The sequence below is a fragment of the Moschus berezovskii genome, chromosome 18 (genome assembly GCF_049115385.1).
Source record: "Moschus berezovskii isolate FMDL1 chromosome 18, NW_MosBer_1.0, whole genome shotgun sequence".
NCBI lineage: Eukaryota > Metazoa > Chordata > Mammalia > Artiodactyla > Moschidae > Moschus > Moschus berezovskii.
This window is the reverse complement of record NC_142477.1, coordinates 15,088,679-15,113,393: the sequence shown is the minus strand read 5'-3', so window position 1 is coordinate 15,113,393 and position 24,715 is coordinate 15,088,679. Positions and strand designations below refer to the sequence as shown.

The 24,715-nt window shown below is 44.3% G+C and overlaps 1 protein-coding gene and 1 long non-coding RNA gene across 4 annotated transcripts in view; one reads left to right on the top strand and one right to left on the bottom strand.

The window, feature by feature from the left end:
• CTNND2 (catenin delta 2) overlaps positions 1-24,715 on the top strand; it is a 487,037-nt gene that overhangs the window by 323,165 nt on the left and 139,157 nt on the right. For all 3 annotated transcript variants that reach the window (XM_088827634.1, XM_088827633.1, XM_088827632.1), the window contains one exon: positions 17,565-17,682. In XM_088827634.1, the coding sequence (XP_088683760.1) occupies positions 17,565-17,682 (118 nt within the window). The remainder of the gene's footprint in view (positions 1-17,564; positions 17,683-24,715) is intronic.
• LOC148774953 (uncharacterized) overlaps positions 1-24,715 on the bottom strand; it is a 42,972-nt gene that overhangs the window by 10,712 nt on the left and 7,545 nt on the right. The window lies entirely within an intron of this gene.

Sequence of the window (24,715 nt, the reverse complement as noted above, 5' to 3'; positions counted from 1 at the left end):
GTCCATCACCAGCTCCCAGAGTTTACTCAAACTCATATCCGTTGAGTCGGTGATGCCATACAACCACCTAATCCTCTTACAGACTTTACCTTGTCCAATTGTCTCAAAACATGAGCCCACTTTACAGATGGACAAACTGAAGGTCAGAGAACTTAAATGTGTTGCCCAAGGCAAGGTTGATAATATCGGAGCCAAAAATATTTATTAAATTTATTTATTTTAATTGGAGGCTACTTTACAATATTATATTGGTTTCTCCATACACTGGCATGAATCCACCCCGGATGTACATGTGTTCCCCATCTTGAACCCCCCTCCCACCTCCCTCCCCATCCCATCCCTCTGGGTCATCCCAGTGCACCAGCCCCGAGCATCATGTATCATGCATTGAACCTGGACTGGCAATTCGTTTCACATATGATAATATACATGTTTCAATGCCATTCTCCCAAATCATCCCACCCTCGCCCTCTCCCACAGAGTCCAAAAGACTGTTCTGTACATCTGTGTCTCTTTTGCTGTCTCACATACAAGGTTCTCATTACCATCTTTCTAAATTCCATATATATGCGTTAGTATACTGTATTGGTGTTTTTCTTTCTGGCTTACTTCACTCTGTATAATAGGCTCCAGTTTCATCCACCTCATTAGAACTGGTTCAAATGCATTCTTTTTAATGGCTGAGTAATACTCCATTGTGTATATGTACCACAGCTTTCTTATCCATTCGTCTGCAGATGGACATCTAGGTTGCTTCCATGTCCTGGCTATTATAAACAGTGCTGCAATGAACACTGGAGTACACGTGTCTCTTTCAATTCTGGTTTCCTCGGTGTGTATGCCCAGCAGTGGGATTGCTGGGTCATAGGGCAGTTCTATTTCCAGTTTTTTAAGGAATCTCCACACTGTTCTCCAGAGTGGCTGTACTAGTTTGCATTCCCACCAACAGTGTAAGGAGGGTTCCCTTTTCTCCATACCCTCTCCAGCATCAGAGCTGAAATTTGACATCAATGGTTTTCTACTCCCCAGACTGACTTGCAAAGCATAAACTACTTCCATTCATTACAAATAAATGCCGGTAATCACAGACATTATATTATAGAAATCAGGACCTTCTAAGAGATAGGTGTGGAGGTATTCCTGGGGTGTCCTCCTCCTATGATCATCCTTCTCCCTGGCTCCCCAAGAATCCCCAGTGCCTCCAACTGCAGAGTCTCTTGCCTGAAATTCCTTAAATGAGATACGAATGTGCCTTGCTCTGTCACTCAGCTCTCTATGGACCAGGGCTGGAGGAGGAGCGGTCAGCCGGCGTCTGCTTTGGGTGCGGGCTTCCACTTTTAAGTCCTCTCTGTGGCTTCAGTACATTAGCATTGCTGTCCCTTAGTCCTTCTGTCTCCTTCCTGTTCTAGAAAGTTATTACCCATTTGACAAGCAAAGAAATCAGCCACAAGCTGCTGTGTGGATTTAGTCACAGGCCAAAATCAGCCCTGGGCAGAGACGTGGAACCGCCGAGCGCTGCCTGCTGCCAGCCTGTGCATCTGAGTACAGACACAGCTGGCCGAGGGCGTCTGCCTGGTCCCTCCTAACCCTAATCAGAGATTGCATTCACTTTGTCAGCTCGCATGGCTGGCCATCATTCCCACGGCCACCCTTCTTGCAGGCCAGCTGCCCAGCCTCTAGCTCTTCCCCAGGATAGCATGATGCTCCATGACCAGAGTATGGAATGACCATAATCAGATGCCAAGGGGCAGGAAGCAAGTAATATAAGTAGGATGAGAATTATGAGAGTGTTCAGTGAAGGAGCATAGAACAAAGGGGTTTCACCCGGGCAGCAGGCAGGGGAAGCCTCCCTGTGAAAAAGACAGAAAAGATGAGTAGGACTTGGCCAAGTGACAAACACGGAAGAGTTCCCAGACAGATGCTATGAACAGGACCTTGAGTCTGGCTCTGAGGACAGTGGAAGGTCTTAGAGTGGTAGACTTTTGTGCTGATGTACATCTTAGAAGAATCACTGGAGCTTCCCTGGAATGTGGGGGAATTATAGCCCAAATCCCATCTCTGTACACCAGTACCAAATTGAATCTCAAAGGCAGAGTTTTGGGCGAAGCAGAAAAGAAGATCTTTATTGCTCTGCCAGGCAAGAGGGGCCACAGCAGGCTAATGCCCGCAAAAGTGTGCTGTGTCCTGACCAGGAGTGGGAGGTGAGGAGCTTTATAGTGATGGTTCAGAGGGCATGACCAGGGCATGGACATTCTTCTGGTTGGTGGTGAAGTAATCGGGAATCAGTATCATTAACCTTCTGGTGGGCAGCATACAGTTAGCTTCTTTGACCTGGTAGGGTTTTAGTATCTGCAAAACAGCTCAAAGATATTTCTGTGTACCTCCCTTGACAGGAACCAGCACCCTGCCCCAGGGCTGCACTATTGTTTCTTGGCTGCTCTGCCTTTGTCTTTGCATCCCCAGATCAGTTCAGTTGCTCAGTCATGTCCAATTCTTTGCAGCCCCTCTCTTCCCTAATCAGAAGCTGTTTGAACCCACCCTTTAGAACTCAGAGAAGGTCTTGGAGGCTGAATGAAGCCTGTTTGCTATAAACAAGAAAACTGGGGGACACAGAAAGGCTTTTGTGCCCAGGAGCCCCACAGGGTCCTGCTTGGTTTCAGAATGAGGACAGAAGCAGAGAGACCGATTAAGAGACAAGAGATGCCAGTGCTGTGGGCCCAGCAGTGGCCATGGAGCAGGATTCTGAAGATGCTTTGATATTGGAGCTGACTGATGTGCTGGCTGATTGAATGTAGATGTGCAGGTAAGGTAAGATTTGAGGGTGATCAACATCGTATTTATCCAGACATTTAAAGCATTTGGTGCACAGCAAAATAACCTGTAAGGAAGCCTCCCCCCGTCCCAGCACACCCCCCCCCAAACAGGTTCCAGTTAGCACTACTTTTCTTTCTCTACTTTTTGTCTGTTTTTTTTTCCCTTGCATTTAAGATTTCTTCCTCCTTCGCCTCTTGATCACTGGAACCACAAATACACTTTGCAGAGGTTCATTGTCATCCTCATTCTTCGTATTCTGTTCATCCCCCGTATAATTCAGGGGCTCCCTGGTGAGGGAAATCAGAACTGAAACCAAGCAGAAAGAGACAGTCAGCACTGATGTAGACATTAAGTGTCTCTGCCCACCCACTGTGCTGCAGACCAGAGGGAGAATGGCGGTGTAGCTGTGGCTGGCTGGCTTGTTCCTGCTGGTAACCCAAAGCCCTCCACAGCTCCGACACCACCACTGGACAGTGCTGATGGGAGGCTATCAGTCATGGGCACCCGTCCTTGAGGTGTGTCCATGTAGGAGAAAAAGAGGAAATTGTTACTTTAAGCCTGCAGCCGTTCTAAACTGCTTTGGCATTGGAATAAACTATATATATTTGATTTTTGACATGTGCTATAATAAATGCTCTATGGTGAGTATTTGTGATTAAAACTAAAGCAGTACATTGTGTCTCTGAGGGAATTTTAAGGGATTATTGGATTATGGGAAATACTGGATTCGATCCCTGGGTCTACTGATCCAACAGGTGGTGATTTTCTATAATATAGAAGGATTCCTCTCCCTGTTTCCCTTTTGCACAAAAAAATGGAGTTGAAACCATGTAACTCAGATTGGGACATGAATCCACAGTCTTTTAACTGAGATCACATCTGGTCCCAAGACTTAATGAAGCTCAGGTTCTTGATGTCTCAGAAAGAATTCAGGGAGAGGCAAACTGGTAGGTAAGAAGTGGACTCATTGAGAGAGAAACATACTCCATGACAAAATATGGTCCATCTTAGAAGCAGGAGCAGCGTCAGGGTACAGGATTGTCATATTTTATAGGAATGGGTAATTTCATGGGCTAATAAGTGGGAGGGGTAGTCTAGCTGTTTGGGGGGGAGGTAGTGGAGATTTCCAGGAATTGGGCCACTACCCACTTTTTCACCTTTTATGGTTGGCCTTGGAACTGTCATGGCACAGTAGGTGTGTCAGTTAGCAAGGTGATGTTTTACAGTGAGCATACACTGAGGTTCGAGGTCTAGTGGAAGTCAACTCGTCTGCCATCTTGGACCTAGATGATTCTAACCACTTACGTTGTGTCCTATGGCTCTGTCATTCTTTTAAATGCGGTGCCCTTCCCACCTTCCTCCTGTTTCAGAATCATCTTATCTTTTCTGTAACTTTTTTATTTGGTAATTAGCTGATGAAAACCTTTCCACATTAGCAGATCCAAGAGGACTGATCATAAGTGTAACTGAATTAAAGTGAGTGTTTAGAGGAAACTTGTGTTTCCAAATTATATTTTCTAGATTATTTTCATGGTACATCAATGGCTTGACATTTTCCCCCGTGAAGTCATTTTCTGTGTCTTGTGCCAGAATTCCGAGAACCATTATCATTTACAAAGGTCGGTGAAGCTGGACAACAACGTGCCCTGGGCCAATGGTGGAGGGTGGCCACTGAGCTGATTAAGGCTCCAGTTTTTAAATAAAACCTTAACATTTGCTCAGCATCAGGAGAATGTCACCGGTATGGTAACAGGCAAGAGGTCCTCCAATTGAAGTGCTTATTTAAAGTGACGAGGAGAGACAGTAAAGCCAGACTCTTCATTGCCAACCTGTGAGCTGCTTTTAATGAGACTCTGTGGCTGCTCAAAGTGTCTTTGCTGTGTGACCTTTCTATGCAACGTTATAATTCTTTCATTTTTTTGAAGCATTACTCCCTTCACCACTAAAGCATTTAAAGGAAATTTGCACCCAGTGGTGCCCTTATCCTGTACTCGTGCTGATGACAAGCCATCTGGTAGTAGTAAACCAAGAAAAGTCACATGAGGTTACCTGGAGTTGGTGAGAGATGTGTTTAGCTTACTACTCCTGCAGCAAGAGGCATCTAAAAATCCTAACAATGGTGTCTCATCATTCAAAACATCTAAAGTGCCTCCACTGGAGGATGCAAAAGGTTTGCCTCAAAGTTTTGAAATAATTTGGCACAGATGTTAAAATGAACATTTGTGAAAAATATGAATTTTTTTTTCTGTGAATGTGCAAATGAAGTGGTTTTACCATCACTGCCAACAAATTACCACAAACCTCAGATACGCAGGTTTCCAACCTAACGGCGGAAAGTGACGGACTAAAGAGCCTCTTGATGAAGCTAAAAGGGGAGGGTGAGAAAACCGACTTAAAACTCAGCATTCAAAAAACTAAGATCATGGCATCCAGTCTCATCACTTAATGGCAAATAGATGGGGGAGAAAACGGAAACAGTGACAGACTTTACTTTCTTGCACTCTAAAATCACTCCCGACAGTGACTACAGCCATGAAATTAAAAGACGTTTGCTCCTTGGAAGGAAAGCTATGACAAACCTAGATAGCATATTAAAAAGCAGAGACATTACTTTGCTGACAAAGGTCTGTACAGTCACAAAGCTATGGTTTTTCCAGCAGTCATGTGTGGATGTGAGAGTTGGACCATAAAGAAGGCTGAGCACCAAAGAATAGATGCTTTCAAATTGTGGTGTTCGAGAAGACTCTTGAGAGTGCCTTGAACCAAAAGGAGATCAAACTAGTCAATCCTAAAGGAAATCAACTCTGAATATTCATTGAAAGGACTGATGCTGAAGCTGAAGCTCCAATACTTTAGCTACCTGATGCAAAAAGCAGACTCATTGGAAAAGACCCTGATGCTGGGAAAGGCTGAGGGCAGGAAGAGAAGGGGACGACAGAGGATGAGATAGTTGGATGGCATCACCGACTCAATGGGCATGAGTTTGACCAAACTCTGGGAGATGGTGAAGGACAAGGAAGCCTGGCATGCTGCAGTTCATGGGGTCACAGAGTTGGACCCAATCTAACCACTGAACAACAAAAAAGGAGGTTTGGAACAACACAAATGTATGATCTCAGAGTGGTCTACCTCAGCAGTCTGGGAAGCTTGGCTAGTTTTTCTCTGCTTGAAGTCTCACAAGTCCAAAATCAAGGTGTCTGCTGCTGCCGCTAAGTCACTTCAGTCATGTCCAACTCTGTGCGACCCCATAGACGGAAGCCCACCAGGCTCCCCCGCCCCTGGGATTCTCAAGGCAAGAACACGAGTGGGTTGCCATTTCCTCCTCCAGGGGATCTTCCTGACCCACATTTCCTAAGTCTCCTGCACTGGCAGATGGATTCTTTACCACTGTGCCACCTGGGAAACCCTGCCATACATGTACATGTATTCACTCTTTTTCAGGTTCTTTTCTCATATAGGTTATTACAGAATATTGAGTTGAGTTCCCTGTGCTATACAGGAGGTCCTTGTTGGTTATCTGTCTTATATATAGTAGTGTGTGTGTGTTCATCCCAAGCTCCTGATTTATCTGGTCCCCTCAGCACATTTCCCCTTTGTCTGTAAGTTTAGTTTTTGATATCTGTACGTCTGTTTCTGTTTTGTAAAGAAGTTCATTTGTGTCATTTTTTAAAATTAGGTTCCACATATGAGTGATATCATATGCTAGTGAACAGACATCTTTAGAATTTTTCCCTCCCACAACCAAGAAGAAAAAGTCATAATGATAATGGAAGCAGACAATTAAACTTGATTTTAAACGAGTTTCTTTGAACAGTTCTGATACCGATTTTTCCAGCACTATTCCTAATTGTGATTAAGATCAGTGCATAAAGTTGAAAGTCCACATTGGCACTCATCTTTAAAAAGCTGACTCCTGCTTTCTTTTAATAAGTGCTTCATAAATTTCTTCCCAGAAACTGAAAGATGTTTCAATATATAAGATTAAATGTATTCTCTTCTCCCTTTCAGAGAAAGCTTAAAAGGCAAGGGATCATAGTTTTGCTGAATTTTCTGTATGTATTTTTTTTCTTATGCAAATTATATAATGTATTCTTAGAGTTTTTCTCCTTCCTGTCCCCCACCACTCCTACACTAGATATTTCCATTCTAAAACGAGAAGAAAAGAGAGTGGTCCACAGACACCTTCTGTAGTTTTAGTTCATTTTTGGCCAAACAATCATTGGCTTTATTTGTTCATTTCAGTTAGCTTAGAACTATATAGTAATCTCTGGCCAAGTTAACTGGAGTCTGGACTTTGCATCATTTATCATGTTCTTTGGCTTCCCTGGTAGCTGAGATGGTAAAGAATCTGCCAGCAGAAAAGGAAACCCAGGTTTGATGCCTGGGTCAGAAAGATCCCCTGAAGAAGGAAGTGGCTACCAACTCCAGTACTCTTGCCTGGAGAATCCCATGGATAGAGAAGCCTGGTGGGCTTCAGTCCATGGAATCGAAAAGAGTCGGACACCATTGAGCAACTAACACTTTCACTTTGGCCCAAATAAAAGACTGCCGAGTGAGTCATCAAAACTTCTAAAGCCATGAAATAGCAATTAGACAAGATGGGTACGTTTTAAGAGATTAAAGGGAAAATGTATTTTTATTTTTAATCACTTCCTTCCCATTTGGACATGAGGCTTAAGCAGTTTTGATCCAGGGACTATTTTTCTTAGCATTTTGGCCACAAATTTAAGGAGACATTTTCCAAAAAAGAAATGTAAGAAAACAAACCAAAAAACATGTTTAAACCAGAAAGGGATGGTTACCTCAGGCATCTGCCCTGGAGCAACAAAGTTACAGGGGCTTTGCCTTCTGTCTCCTGTGGCCCCTTTTTCTAAAAACTTAACCTTGGTCATGTGTGGATGTGAGAGTTGGACTATAAAGAAGGCTGATCGCCGAAGAATTGATGTTTTTGAACTGTGGTGCTGGAGAAGACTCTTGAGAGTCCCTTGGACTGCAAGGAGATCCAACCAGTCCATTCTAAAGGAGATCAATCCTGGGTGTTCATTGGAAGGACTGATGCTGAAGCTGAAACTCCAATACTTTGGCCACCTCATGCGACGAGTTGACTCACTGGAAAAGACTCTGATGCTGGGAAGGATTGGGGGCGGGAGGAGAAGGGGACCACAGAGAATGAGATGGCTGGACGGCATCTCCGACTCGATGGATATGAGTGTGAGTGAACTCCGGGAGTTGGTGATGGACAGGGAGGCCTGGCGTGCTGTGGTTCATGGGGTCGCAATGAGTCAGACACGACTGAGCGCCTGAACTGAACTGAACTGAACCTTCTCTTGCTGGGCAAGGACAGTGAGACCTCAGCTTAGAGGAATGCTGATGGCAACAGTCTGACAGTCAACACCCAGAGCAGAACCATATTTGGGAGAGGCTGGGGGACTGCACTGAGACAGATGGGTTAGACGCAGAAGGAAGAGGGAGACCCGGACCAAGTGCACCCCTTTGCCTCCGGTGGCGTTCGGTGCTTTAAGTGTTCTTATCGTTGTTGTTGTGGCTCAGTATGGTATCCATGCATGATCAAAGCAATTATGAAAACGAAGACTGCAGCTTGAGGAACATGTACCATCTCGGTGAGGGAGCTTTTAAAAAATCACATGGGTTCCCAACTTTAATATGTCTTTGAAGTCCAATCTGCTAAAATTTCCTGTAGGTAAATAAACTGAAAGATTACCTGACTGCCTATGGGGAATTAAGAGATAAATTGGAATGCAAGTTAGAAAGGTGGTTTTCATAATAATTATTAATAATCTGGAACATAATGCCAAATCTTGAAAGTCTTCAAACCCACAATCTTACATTTAAAAGGCAAGCAGCCAGTTAGCTACAATCCCTTATTAGTCAGTTTTGTTCTCCTACGTCTTAGAAAACAGAAGACTCAGAATACACAGGATTGGATGGCCTTGGCATTACTCATTATTTATTTAGCCACGATGCTCATTTTTCTGGAAGCTGCCTGCTGTCTGAAGTGAATATTGTACTTTCTACTTCACAGTTTCCTGACATATTAGTATATTAATGTGTTTTAAAGCTCAGGTTTTGTGATGTACCTTAAATCGAGCTGGTCGATGATTGGTTTAGCATAAAAAAGAAGAAACGCTGTTTTCATGTTTAAAATATTGTTCCAGTCATGTTTGAACTTCATTTGCATGTTGATCCGTGACATCTTCTTTTGGCTGTTGTTGCATTTGTAATCGAGGCAGAGCTGGCTTGGTTTTGTTCTTTGGAAATGCTCGGTGCAGTGGTGGTGATGGTGGTACAAAGCCTTGATGGGATGCTGAGGTGCCAGGACAGAGGTGGGATGTGTGGGCCTCCAGTATGAGATGCATCCTGATTTGGAGTCGATGCTCTAGAAAGAAGGGCCTACCACAAACATACCCTAGTGAAATGTTTCAGAAGTTAGTGGAATACAGGGCAGGTGGGCATCCATGGCCAGAGGATTGGGCTACCCAACACTGCTCTAAAATCGAGATGTTAGATCCTCAGCTTCCGCCCCGAGTGCTGCAAGCTAGAAAACAATTGTGGGTGTTCACAGAGCCCAAAGAACCACAGTTCACCGTTTTAGCCACACAGCCTTCACCCTTTTCTTCCCTGAGATTTCCTTGTAATTTAGCCCAACGGGAAACTTTGAGCAGACATTTCATAGAGCACTTAACTCTGTGGTGCTCATCAATTTTAATTAGAATCGAGGAGCTGAGACCCTAGGTAGTCCTTGGCAGCAATAGGGTGTCTGTTAACTCAGGCGCTTCTGGTTCCGCTCTGGGCATCTTTGGAACTGTGTGTGAGGTGTGTGGCTGATTCCAGAAGGCACGTGTCTGGGTAGTCCTGGAAAGGGGCAGCATGGCATAGTCCACGTCAGAGGGGCTCCTCCGTCTGTCTTCACTGGTTTCCATTCATAGGTGGGCGGGGGTGTCATCAGGGACAGCTTGGCAGTAGGGTTTACCGCCAGTACAGGAGGTAGTTGGTCTTTAGGCCACCGAAGCATTCTGCCTCTGCAGCTCAGCAAAGCAATCTCCAAGCCATCAGTGTCCTGACTTATAAAGAAATTGCCTTCCTTGGGAGAAGACAGCAAGTTGCATAGCAGGAATCCAAGCAGCAGGACTCGGCTAATCTTAAAAATTAAAAAAATTTGAAAAAGGGAAATTGATTTCTCTGGAAATTGTTTTGACTTGGCTATAATGAAGTACCCATTTTAAAAACATATGTAGACAGAGAAGTCAAAAGTTTTTCAAGTATATTCAACCTCCCGTTATTCGTACCCAATTAAAGTTTATTGAAGTGAGGCTATTCCTGATGCGGTTCCTACCATTTGGTACTTAGGGTTAGTGTTTCAGATGATGTTCCGGGAACTCACTTAAAGCAACAAGGCTGCAGTGCAGACTTCACTCAAGCAGCGCTGAGAAGCTGACTCATTCCTCTCCCTACAGTCCACTCATTTCCCACGCAGTGCTGAGCACCAGCCAGAGCACTCTGTTCCCTGGAAGCTGTAAAGACTGAGGTTTGGGGGGCCGCGTCTGCCAGAAAGAGGACTGGAAGAAGTGAAGGATGTCAACCAGGCAGGAGAGCAAGCTGGGCCAAGCTGATGCCCACTGACTTGGTGGCACTCTTGTGTTTAATCAGCTCAGCAAGGGGGCAAAATAAATAAAAGCAGCGTACTTTTGCCTCAAAAGGTGCATCATCCTATTCCATCAGTATTTCCTGTGCAGAGGGCCTTAGTATGCTCTGAGTTACATAGACTATCTCCTGATCTTTCACAGTCAAGAGTAGCACCTCACCCCAATAGGCATAATTTTTATTTTCTTATACATGGGTTATTTGGGTCTTAATCAAATCTATACAATTATTTGATTATCTAGAAATACCTTCTTAAAGCTTGCATGAGCCCACTGCAGATAAACAGTTTTCTAGGGAAGGGACCATAAGGAAGGCTGAGTGCTGAAGAACTGATGCTTTTGAATTGTGGTGCTGGAGAAGGCTCTTGAGAGTCCCCTGGACTGCAAGGAGATCAAACCAGTCAATCCTAAAGGAAATCAACTCAGCGTATTCATTGGAAGGACTGATGCTGAAGCTGAAGCTCCAATACTTTGATCATCTGATGCAAAGAACCAACTCATTGGAAAAGATCCTGATATTGGGAAAGATTGGGAGCAGGAGGAGAGGGAGGCGACAGAGGATGAGATGGTTAGATGACATCACCAACTCAATGGACATGAGTTTGAGCAAACTCCAGGAGATAGTGGAGGACAGAGGAGGCTAGTGTGCTGCAGTCCATAACAACAACAAAGGGAAGGGGTGTGTGTGTCTGTGTGTGAAAATTTTACAGATGGTGTTGAGAAGAATTCCATTTGCCCTTGAGTCAAATGAGTCAAACGCTGTGTATTAGTTTCTTATTGCTGCTGTAACAAATTACTACAAGTTTAGTGACTTAGAACAACAGAATTGATTATCTTACATTTTCTGTGGGTTGAAAATCTAATGCTGATTTTACTAACTTAAAGTCAAGGTGTTATCAGGGTTATCAGGTTATTACTAAGGGCTCTGGAGAGAGTCTTCTTCCAAGCTCCTTCAGGTTGTTGCCAGAATCGAGTTCCTTGTGGCTGTCAGACTGAGGTGTCTGTCTCTTTGCCAGCTGTCAGCTAGGAGCCAGCTTCCTCTCTCTTTCACCTCTGCATGTGGTCCACATACGTCAGAACCAGCACCAGAGAGGGAGTTGAGCTCTCCTGCTGGGATCTCTCTGACTCAGCTAGAGAATGTTCTCTGCTTTTAAGGTTCATGTGATTAGACTGGGTCCATAGAGATCATCCAGGACAGGCTCCCTATTTTATTTTATTTATTTATTTTTTATTGGAGGCTAATTATTTTACAATATTATATTGGTTGGTTTTGCCATACATTAACTAAGATCAAGTGTAGTATCTGTTCTTATCAGGCTCCCTATTTTAAAGTCTATAACCTTAATTCCATCTGCAAAGTCCCTTTTTCCATGTAAAGTAATCCATTCAGTTTCCAGGGATTAGGACACATACATCTTTGGGGGATATTATTTGGTCCACCCGAGTCCATCCTCTGGTCCCCAAAGATCCACATCCACCCCATGTCTTTTCATCCCGATTACAACATCAACTTAAGGTCCTAAATCTCTTCAGCTCAGAAGTTCAAAACCAGAATCATCTAATCGGGTGTAGATGAGTAACCATGAAGTACATGAGTGACCCATAAAGTATAGCTGCTGGGGAAGAGTTCCTCTCCACCTGTGAACCTATGATTCTAAAGAAACAGCTTATTTGCCCCCAGCATACAGTGTTGGAACAGGCAGGGGGTAATAGTTATAGACATCCCACTTCCAGAAACAGAGACGTGGAAAATAAAATGGAGTGCTGGGCAAAGCAGCTTGGAAACCCAGCCCAGCAGATCCCAGTTGCAAGGTTTCAAAGCCAGGGACTTATCCTCTGTCATCCTTGGTTCTGCTGTCTGGGTGAGATGTCAGAAAAAGGCAACACTAGAAGGAAATGCTTCTAGAAAGACTTGAGTTCACCAGGCAGGTGCAGGGGAACCCAAATGTCCTAAGTGTTTACCTGCTTGCTCCGGCTGATCTAGACCAGGCAGGAGGAGGGTCTGGTGCTGCACTGCCTGGCACTCAGAGCAACCCACCTGGGCTGCCAGCAGCTCAATGTGGAGAATGTGCCCCACCCCTCCCCCACATCAGGGAGGGACCAGCTTGAACATCAGGTCTGTGCTGTCATCTCTGTGGATTCTGTCTCTCCCCATGCCTGTCCCGGTGGACTGGCATCAGGACAGTGAGTGGCTTCATATTTCAGTTTTGCCTCCAGACTACCTGTGTTCCTTGAAGTGATCTCAGCTCTGCTCTCTGAAGCCCTCTGGCAGCCCCATGCCCCTCTTCACACGTATAGAGTCTCAGGAACCCAGCCTAGATTCTGCAGAGACATAACATCTGGGCTCTGCTAATTATAAGCTGGGAGATGAGGCAAAGTTGCCTGGTAATCAACAGTCCAGAGTTGTGTGGGGCTGTAGGAAGGATGGTGAGGAATTTTAACAGGGGTGGAACCCAGGGCTCAAGGGGCTGGAGGTGGGGCAGGTATGAGAAGACCTTCAATGGAGGCCAGTTATAAATGCAAAGGATCAGGCTGGGTGGAGAAAAGGAGAGAGGTGAAAAGATGATAGAATCTACTTTAAGCAGAAATTTCCAAATTACATTCAGTTCAGTTCAGTCACTCAGTCATATCCAACTCTTTGTGACCCCACGGAATGCAGCATACCAGGCCTCCCTGTCCATCACCAACTCCTGGAGTCTACTCAAACTCATGCCCATTGAGTTGGTGATACCATCCAACCATCTCATCCTCTGTCATCCCTTTCTCCTCCCCTCTCTCATCCCCTTCAATTTTTCCCAGCATCAGGGTATTTTCAAATGAGTCTGCTCTTCGCATCAGGTGGCCAAAGTATTGGAGTTTCAGCTTCAACATCAGTCCTTCCAATGAATATTCAGGACTGATTTCCTTTAGGATGGACTGGTTGAATCTCCTTGCAGTCCAAGGGACTGTATCAACTGACAGTTCGATCAAGATTATAGTGATTATTTCTAAGAAATAGATATTACAGTATCATTGAGCTTTTTTTAAAAAACAAAATATCTACAAGACTTTGTTTCAGTGTTAACTTTTATGGATAGAAATTTTGCTGCACCAGCTTCTAGCCAGATTTGGAAATCACCTCCCTCAAAATTAGTAAAAGTTGGTTTAAGTACAGCAGGAGGGTAGGAACTTTGTAGGCTGGACACTGGCTGTTTATCAGATTCTTATGCAGTCACTTATATAGGACCATAACTACAACCAGTGACCAACACACAAGGTTATTGGAATTTTCATTTTTAAACAGTGAAATTCACAAGTACAGTAAATTTCGTGTTGGGAAGGGGGTAAAGATCAAAGGTAATCTTCTGAAATGTTTCACTCATTCTTGAATAAAGTGGAAACCCAACTCCAAAGGCTTGTAGGATGCTCTTAGCCATTGAAAGAGAGACATGTTCTCACCTCAGTTCACTTAAAAATATTAACATATATGATACCCCATCATAGTGCAGGCACTATGGGACCTTCCTGCCCACCCACCCACCCTGCATCACTGGAGAGGGGGTGGGGGGAGATTTAGGTGTGTGTCCTAATCACTTCCTTGTCCCTCTTGGGACCTCATTCAGTTCAGTTCAGTTGCTCAGTCGTGTCCGACTCTTTGTGACCCCATGAATCACAGCACACCAGGCCTCCCTGTCCATCACCAACTCCCGGAGTTCACTCAAACTCATATCCATCAAGTCGGTGATGCCATCCAGCCATCTCATTCTCTGTGGTCCCCTTCTCCTCCCACCCCAAATCCTTCCCAGCCTCAGAGTCTTTTCCAATGAGTCAACTCGTCGCATGAGGTGGCCAAAGTATTGCAGTTTCAGCTTCAGCATCAGTCCTTCCAATGAACACCCAGGATTGATCTCCTTTAGAATGGACTGGTTGGATCTCCTTGCAGTCCAAGGGACTCTCAAGAGTCTTCTCCAGCACCACAGTTCAAAAGCTTCAGTCTTTCTTATTTCTCAGTATATTACACATTTTCTTATTGTAGCCTGTTAATAACTGTTTAAAAATTTTGGCAGAGACTGGATTAAAATCAAACAGAAACGCAAGCAAAATTAGTATTGAAAAGGTATGATGTTGACAAAGTTGTTAATTCTTGATCTTTCCCATTGACTGGCCCTGCCCATTCATTGAAGACCAGTGAAAACAGGGCTGATCATAGTGATGATTATTTGTGAATTAGGAGGCAGCCGTCCCAGGAAAGACTGAGTATTCATGGGTAAGGAAAAGGGATAGAGGATGTTTGAGACTAAGCTGCACATGAGCTGTCTGTGTCTACAGTCCTTTCAAGTCTAACTTTCTGTCATTCTGTCTTTGGAAACGTGACCTCGTCAAGGCAGGAAAAGGTAGTCATTCATTGCACTCAGCACTTTTCTGACCAAAGAGGTCTGACTGGGCTCTAACAGCATCAGAACTCAATGTGGTAAAAATCGCTTCTGGGTCTAAAAATGCTCTCCTGCAAAGGCCGTCCTTTTAATAATAATACCAGTGTGCCTGTCACCACTTCTTTCACAGAAAGATGTCTTCTTCCCTCCCAGGGATGCTGCCAGGAAAGGGTTGGCCATCCCAAGGTGGAATCTGTAACACTTTACATAAAAATGCTGCCCACATTTGCTCAGTTACATTGTCTGAGGCACTGAGGAGTTTTGATTATATTTCAAGATCAGCAAATGCCAAAACTTCTAATTTTCATTGAATAACCTTTCCCAGTGCTGTTACATTAAAATGCTGATAGATCCTCTTTAAACATGTCTGCAGAACTTTTTAGATATTAAAGAAAACATGAATGTTCAGTAGCATTTTGGAATCAAATATATTTTATTTTGATTTAATTCCTGAAAAATTGTAGTCCATGTTGTGCGTTGAACTCGAAGCCCCTTGTTTTTCTCTCCTTCACAGACCTGGGTTTTGTTCTAACATCTCCATTTTTACCGCCTGTGGGGCCTTGGACACCCCATCTGAGCCTGCCTTTCTCATCTGTAAAACAATGAAATGTGACAGGGAAGGATGTTGGGGAAATGAAATGAGAATAGTTGTGTCAACTGTAGCATGGGTTCTGAGATTCGTTCCGTTCAGCTACTCCTGTGGCCACAGACTCTTAGAATCTACCACATGGCAGGCTCCAGCAAAGAACAGTACCCTCCCCAACCAAACTCCAGCCCCACCCCTAGAACTAGAGGTAATGCTGTTACTGAGTCTAAGCTCTCCCTGCTCACTGCAGGAAAGGCCAGTGAATCTGAGAGCGGAGGTGTTGAAGCAAGGAATACAGCTTTATCTGGAAAGCCAGCTGACCAAGAGGATGGCAGACTAAGGTCTCAGAATAACCATCTTGCCAGAGTCTGGATGCCAGATTCTTTTATAAATCAGAGAAAGGGGGAGGCGAGGAAACAAAGTTTAAAAAAGGCCATTAATCTTGCAAATATCTCCTACAGTCAGGCAGGGGGAATGTGTTAATTACTTTCTTCCAGCCATCTACAGGTGGACAGGATTCTGAACAAAGGCACTTTAGCTTAACAGTCAGGCAAAGCGCCCCACTCTCAGAGGCAGGCCATCATGTATGATTATAATAACAAAAAAAGGGCAAAAAAAAAAAAAAACAGGGTTAAAGTCAAAGAAACAGATCTAGCACGGATGAGTCGAAATTGACTCTTCCCCATTACAGCTCTAGTTTAGTGTAGATCTTCAACGTCAGCATCACCAAATATGCAAGTTATCCACCTCCACCTCTGATGCCAACATGGGGCCCAACCGTCCACATGAACACACCCTCCAGGCAGTTCTAATGCTACGTAACTGGAGAATTATTGCCTTGCCTAGATCATTATCTCTTTCCACCACCCTTTCCCACAGTTCCTAAACTTTTCAGCCTCTTTGTACCTTCTGTCTCCTCACCTCCTCCAGCCTCCCTCCAGCAGGCTGTGCTGTTTGTGAATCAGTTGCTGCAAAAGTTTTCTGTGCTCACACCACTTCCCTTGTGTCCGACACTTTGTGACCCTATGTGCTTCCAGGCTTCCCCGTCCTTAGGACTCTCCAGGCAAGAATACTGGAGTGAGTTGTCATGCCCTCCTTCAGGGGATCTTCCAGACCCAGGGCTTGGACCCTAGTCTTAATGTCTCCTGCTTTGGCAGGAAGGTTCTTTACCACTAGCACCACCTGGGAAGCCCTGCAAAAGTTTTCTGCTAGAACCAAATCCTGGCCATGGTTGGGAGAGGAAGAAGGCCTTCTCAGGTAGTAGGGTAATAAAAGCACTCAGGAGATTCACCTTTGTCTGGATCGTCTGATGTCTTTTGTGGGTATGGAAGTTCACTCCCCTCCCAGCTGTGCATTCCATTAAAGAGGCCCCTTCTGTTGCCTTTAGCTCAGCTCGTGCCATTGTAGGAAGGAGCTTGGCCACTCCTACATAAAAGGTGCCATGGGTATTCTGATGACTAAATTCTCAGAGAAATCTCTGTGTCCTTAAACTTCTAGAATTTTCCTCTGTCAGGGCCAAAGTAGATATATTTTTTGAGACAGGTGAAATTAGACCTCTAAGATATGTCAGTAAGTTGGAAACTTTGTCTTTGAAAAGTATTTCAAACTTTTCAAAGAAGAACAGCCCTTTGAATCAAAGAGCTTCTTATTCCCTCGTCGATTGTAAAAGAAGCAGACCTTGAAGACTTTTACAAAGTCTCCTTTCTTAGTGGTCACAGAACTCTCACGGATCACATGTTCTGAATTCTGCATTCTCTGTTTTGATGCAGATATCTGTGGCTCATCCAATTCTAGAATCCGTTTGTGGAGGCCATTCCCCCCTCATTAAAACTACATTCTTGGTAAACCTTCTGAAAGGCTAGCAAAGTGTTTTCATTAAAACTGAGAGGAAGGGACTTCCGTGGTGATCCAGTGGTTAAGACTCTGGCCTCCCGATGCAGGGGACACGAGTTGGATTTCTGGGCATGGTACTAAGATCCCGCATGCTATATGTCACGGACTAAAGAAGAACAAATGAGAAGAGATGGACATGGAAGAACGTTCTTTCGGTGGCCACTGTGAAGGGTGCTGATACTTCCTTTTGCTTTGCAGGAATGTTAGTTCAGCCGGAGAGGAGGCCCGCAGGAGAATGCGGGAATGTGACGGGCTCACGGACGCGCTGCTTTATGTGATTCAGTCTGCGCTGGGGAGCAGCGAGATCGATAGCAAGGTTTGTCGTATTTGCATAGATGAAGCATCTTAGAGAACAAAGATTCCCCGGGGGATCAAACAATGGCTAACAAGGATGGAGAGTTAATGCAACACTTAATACTTTCACTCTGAAATATGTATTGACTTCTAATCCTGGCCTAGAACTAGACACTTAATTCTTGATTAGCAGCAAGTAAAATTTTAGATTAAATTACTCCAGCTACAGGTGTTCCAGATGAGTGTATAAACTTGCACATAGCAAGTTGCCCATGAGCTTCTAGCTTCATTTTCTAAAATTCACTGGCAAAAAGAAATATTCAAGCTACCTGAGATTTAAATAATCCTATATTCTTACAAGATAGCTTTTGAACAGCTTAATACTGCCCAATGCCATTTCAAGAATGCCCAATGAAGTCTAAATAAATGCTGTCAAAATGCTGCATAAATGACCCTGTCAAAACATTGATCATCAGTGTCTATTCAGTGTTTTAGTTCACAAACCAAAATAGAATTGGGTGGATTTTTGACAGTGTTTGGGCTATTTTGTTTTGTCTTCTTTTGTCTTTTGACTTAGTTTGGGTTCACTTTACATAAAAAATCTGTAATTTCATAATATCCTGATATAAGCGCAGACTTTACCGAGACACTAAAGTATGCACATGATGAAAGTGACGCCTCAGTGAGTCCTTTCTCAGAGCCACTCTCTCAGTATTTCAGGCCACTTCTTTGCTGTGGACTGTCCTGTGGGCTTTAGGGCTTTGGGCAGCATTACAGGTCTCCACCCGCTAGATGCCAGTACCTTCCTTCCCCCACCCGAGTTGTGCCAAACAAAAATGTCTCCCGACATTTCCAGATGCACTGTGGGGAGCCAAATATTGGCCCTGGTTGTGAACCAAAGCCCAATCCCACAGTTTGTTTTTTAATTTATATATGCATGTGCATTGGTTTATTGATATTACATAAGATATTACATAATCAAAACCTAGTACATCCTAGGCAATACACATATTCATGAAGTCAAATGGTTACTATTGCACAGGACACAATTTATTAATTGTACATAGCACTCTATCAAATGATTTCCGGTCAACATTTTTATCATAATCAATGTCCAGAGCTTAATCAGCAAGCCATCCACCTACACAATACATGTCTGCCTTCTGGCTCCAGGCCCTTGAATCATTGAGGTTTCCATAAATAAACTGTGTCTGGCATCCGGTTCTTACTTCAAGACCATCTCACCTAAACCTGGCATGCTTTCCTCTTAAAACATATTGATAAACCCATGGTTTTTAATGCCAGCTCTTCACTGGAATTGCCTTTGGAGCATTTGATAAATGCATGTGCCTAGACCCCTTCACAGCCCCCCTGAATCCAGATGTTTAGTTCTTATCTCTGATTTCTGTTCCTCTGGAAGTTCATAAGATGATTCCATGTGCATCTTGGATTGAAAAACCCACCTTAGTAGATACAGCTTTAAAATAGACTCTAGTCGGGGACCCAGCACACTGTAGTTTAGTTGTTTTAGTTGTAAGGTCAGTTAAGGAATAAGTAAGAGTGATTGCATCCGTTCAGTTACTCTTTGGCATGGGGTGGTTTAGCATGGCACTTCTCAACCTTGCCTGCACATTGGAGTGACTGACAAATTTAGAAAATTACTTATGGGGGAGCCCTGCTCCCATGGACCAGAAGTCCATGGTACTTCTGGGACTCAAATCCTTTGAGTACTAGCTGAATCCAATTATGAGCTGTTTGTCATCTTATCACTGCCTGTTAGTGACATTTGCAACCATTGATTTACTGTGTGCATGACATCAATATCCAAAGTGAAATATGATAGAAAAGATTTAATCAACCTCTCTTGTAAATGCCCTTAACAGCCATTGTAAACCTTTTAATATCACTGACAGAATTAAGTCTCTAAAAAAGGGAATAGTCAAGATGCCTTTATAGAGTATTTATAGAGACCTACTAACACAATAGACACAGGATTTTTTTTTAATTAATTAATTTATTTATTTTTTATTGGAGGCTAATTATTTTACAATATTATATTGGGACACAGGATTTTTTAAAAGAGCTGCTCAAGGTAATTCATAATTCATGGAAGCTGCAATGCCAAGGATCTTAATATTCAGAGTGGTAAATACTAAGGCATCGGGGCTTTAAGCCTTATGGATACCAAGCAATCTTTAATACTGTCTGGGCCTTCTAGTTGACAATAAAATATGAGTCTTGCCCTGGTCCCATAACACCATCATGGTGGGTAAGGCAACCTTCAGGAGTGTGGTCCAAAATCAGAGTGCTGTGAAGCACACACATCTTTTTTCTGATGTGTCAGAGGACCAGACTCCTCAAACTCTTGAAAAACATTGAAGATTCTCTTTGTTAGTGACCACATTTCCCCACAAAATGGAAACCAGAAAAATGAAGACCATTTAGGGCTGGTGTCAGAAGACTCAGATATGCCTTGAAATAAAGCCATTTGCAGCAACATATTGAAATAAAGCCATTTGCAGCAACATAGATGGATCCCAAGGTGATCAGACTAAGTGAAAATTGTCAGAGGAAGACAAATATATGATATTGCTCATATGTAGAATCAAAAAAATAATACAAATGAACTTATTTACAAAAACAGAAACAGGTTCACAGAAAACAAACTTATGGTTGGAAGTGAAAAATTTATGGTTACCAATCGGGAAAGGTTGGTGTGGGGGATAAATTGGGAGTTTGGGATTGACATGTACACACCACTGTATTGAAAATCAGTAATCAACAAGGACCTACTCCATAGCACAGGGGACTCTGCTCAATGTTCTGCAATGGCCTAAATAGGAAAAGATTTGGAAAAAGAGTAGATGCCTGTCTATGTAGAGCTGAATCACTTTGCTGTATACCTGAAATGAAGACAGTGTTGTTCATCAACTATGTTCCAATATAAACTAAAAATTAAAAGAAAACAAAAAGGAGACTCAGCTATTCCTGATTGAGTATCCAGAGCACCCAGCGTGGCCCCAGGAGCGTACTGGAAAGTGTACCATCTCCTCCTCCCTATGACCAGAGGACAGCACCCGAGTGACCTCAGCTTCGAGACAAGGAGGACCCTTAGAGCTGTTGAGAGATCAAATGTGATAAATTACTCGACAGTGCTTTGCTGGCCAGAAGGTGCTATTGAGTTTTAACGTATTATTATTGCCCCATCGTTTTTCCACTCAGCCCTCTGCTTGGCCGCTTCTAAGCTTTCACAGTGACAAGCTAGAGGAGGGAGAAATGTGCGCATGCTGTCTTTGAGGCCACTGGAGTTAATGAGTCAAAGAGCCTGGATGCCACGCTCACGCTCGGCTCGGCTCCTGTAATTGGGACAGTTTGTTGAATGCCTAACATATGGTGGCGCCTTCTTCAAACGGCTTCCAAATTAGCCCTTTCTAATAGCAAATGAGGACTCAAAATGACCCTGGTGACCAAGAGGAACTGCCGAAAGCTCTGTTGACAGCAATGGATGTTGAAACCCAAACCACCAGCTGCCACACACCGTCTGCTGGTATCCCCAAGAAGGGCAGTGGCCATTCTCTTTTTCTCCCTGCCCTTACAGGGAAAAGCACTTGACTTGGTCACCCTCCCAAACCAGGCTTAAGGAGAGAGATGAGTTCAATCCCTGGGGCCACCCCCGTTCTGTCCCTCTCTGCAACCTCCTGTCTCTCTTCCCCTCTCCTGAAAGTGAAAAGTGAAAGGAAAGGTCATGTCCAACTCTTTGGAGACCCCATGGACTATACAGTCCATGAAATTCTCCAGGCCAGAATACTGGAGTGAGTAGCCTTTCCAGTCTCCAGGGGGATCTTACCCACCCAGGGGTTGAACCCAGGTCTCCTGCGTTGCAGGCAGATTCTTTCCCAGCTGAGCCACCAGGGAAGCCCAAGAATACTGGAGTGGGTAGCCTGTCCCTTCTCCAGGGGATCTTCCCAACCTAGGAATCGAACCAGGGTCCCCTGCATGGCAGGCGGATTCTTTACTAACTGAGCTACCAGGGAAGCCCCCCCCCCCACCGCCTACCCGCCCCCGTTCTCCCTATCTTCTCTCTCTGCATCCGGCTTCTCCCCAGTATATCACTCAGCCTCAGGTGGGTTATAAAGCACTTCCCGAAACTGCGGGTGTATTCTGCAGTCTCATTTGTTAAACAGAGGCATGCATGTGCCCCAGGGAAGGGGAACAAGAGGGTGAGAAAGAAGTTTATTCTCCCAGGTCTTTGATGTAAGAAAAATCATTCTGAGCTGATTTGAAAATCGTTCTGACTTATGCCACAGCATTTTCCTTTCAGGGAGAGACTGCTCTCTCTCGAGTGTCGTCCTGTGTTTACCTGCTTTCATGCTGGTTCCTTTTTTTTGATGCTGAGAGGATGCTTGAAATAGAAAAATCAAGTTGACTGAAAGCCTGTGGGATTAGCAGCCCATGAAACCTTGAAAAGCTGACCTGAAAGGTCTGGAATCGCAAAGGCTCCAGAAATACACCCTGAAAACTGGTTTTCCTGCTTGATTTTTCATGCCTCCAGTAGTCAGGTCAAAGTTACATGCTGCCTTTTACCAGATCCCCATCACAAGTGGGAGTAGTGCAGGATCTGAACTCTGGCAGTCCCCACCCCATTTCCAGTCCCAGCCCAGGACTAGAGAAAATGGTATGGTCTCTAGTCTGTAGGGGTGAGTGGGATGAGTTACCAACAGCCTCAGACCTCGTTTCCTTCGTCTCTAAAATGGAACCATGTTCCTTTCCTTGAATGGTGGCTGTCACATACTTGGTGCCTGAAAAGTGACAGGCAAGTTGGCATACTTTTCAAAAGAAAACTTGTCTCTTCTTTTTGAGATTTTGTACGCCTGAAACTAACATGACCTTGTAAATCAACTATAATTCAAAGTAACGCTTAAGCTTAAAAAAAAATAATAAAAGTTGGGCTTCCCTGGTGGATCAGCTGGTAAAGAATCCTCCTGCAATGCAGGAGACCTGGGTTCGATCCCTGGGTTGGGAAGGTCCCCTGGAGAAGAGAAAGGCAACCCACTCCAGTATTCTGGCCTGGAGAATTCCATGGACTGTATAGTCCATGGGGTCGCAAAGAGTCGGACACGACTGAGCAACTTTCAGTTTCACTTTCCACCATGATTTTGTCCTTTTTAAAAACTGGGGGACTTCCCTGGTGATCTAGCGGTTAAGACTCCACCTTGCAGTGCAGAGGACTCGGGTTCATTCCCTGGTTGGGGAACTAAGATCCCCCGTGCCAAGGGGTGTCTAAGCTCTCGAGCTGAAAATGCTAAGCCCCTTACTTCACAGCCTCACACACCGCAACAAGGATCCTGTGTACCACAACCAAGACCCCACACACAGCCAAATATATAAATGAATATTTAAGAAGGAAAAAAACCAAAGGATTTTTCAATTAAAACAGTAAAAAATTTTTTTCTGAAAATTGGGTATTTTTTTTTCCCCTCTTCCCTCGGTTCCTCAAATCCAGAACAAAGGTCAAAAGGTTGATGTCCCAGACTAAATGTTTGATTCCTCCAAGATTTATATGTTGAGACTTCACCTCCAACTTGGCAGTGGGGACTTTGGGAGGAAATCGAAGCACTAAGAGATTGAGCACTTTGATCAGGGTCACATGGCTCATTAAATGGTGGAGCCAAGACTCCATCACGGACCCATTAGCTCTAGGTCACAAGCTCTGCACACTCCACAGAGGGACCATCTCCACCTTTGTTGGTGACATAAATCCTTGTATAGCACTTGCTGTGTGCCAGGAACTCTTCTCAGTATGTACGTACTGGGTTAGTTTCCTGTTGCTGCTGCAGCAAATGGCCACAAACGTGGTGGTTTAACAACACAAACCTGGGCTTCCCTGATGGCTCAGTGGTAAAGACTCCATCCACCGATGCAGGAGACACGGTTTGATCCCGGGTCCAGAAAGATCCCCAGTGCCAAGGAACAGCTAAGCCTGTGTGTAACTATTGAGCGTGTGCTCTGGAGCCCGGGAGCCACAACTACCAAAGCCTGTACCTATAGCCTGTGCTCCACAAGATAGGCCCCCCCACAGAAAAGCCCATGCCTTGCAACTCGAGAGTAGCCCCCACTTGTTGCAACTTGAGAAAAGCCCATGCATCCACGAAGACCCAGCACAGCCAAAAATAAATTTAAGAAACACAAACTTATCATCTTACCATTTAGAAGTCCAGAATGGGTCTCTTTTTTTCTTTCATTTTCCTTTTTTTTAAAAAAAAAAAATGTGGACCATTTTTAAAGTCTTTATTGAATTTGTTTTAATATTGCTTCTGTTTTATGTTTTGTTTGTTTTTTTTGGCTGAGAAGCATGTGGGATCTTTGCTCCCTCACCAGGGATCAAACCCACAGCCCTGGCATTGGAAGGTGAAGTCTCAAGCAGGGATCAGACTAGAGCACCAGGGAAGCCCCCAGAGTGGGTCTTATTGGGGTAAAATCGAGGTGTCAACAGGACTGCATTCCTTCTGGCAACTGTAAGGAAGCATCTGTTTCCTTGTCTTTAACAGCTTCTAGAGGCTCCCACGTTCCTTGGCTCGTGGCCCCTTCCTCCATCTCTAAAGCTAAAAATGCCAGATCCTATCCTTCTCACAGTTTCACTCTCTCTGCCTCCCTCTCTTGCTCACAGGACCCCCGTGATTCCATGGGCCCACCTGGACAATCCAGGATAATCCGCCATCTGAAGGCCCCACCGATGAGTACCCTCCATCCCATAACCTAACACATTCACACGTTCCAAATGTGGACATGTTTGGAGCAGAGAGCTTTATTCTGTCTATCACATATGTATTCTCTAATTCCCCAAATCCACACAGCAGGCTATTGGCCGCTACTTTGACCGTCTTACAGAGGATGTTATGGGTGGATTGTCCAAGTCACATGTCCAGTAGTCAGAGACCTAGGGTTCTACAGATGTCCAGCTCTTCCCACATCCCTAATCACTGCTTAGCTCTTGTGCTTAGGAAATAGGAGCACCAGCAATCTTGAAGAAAATCAGTAGGTTGGAAACGTGTATG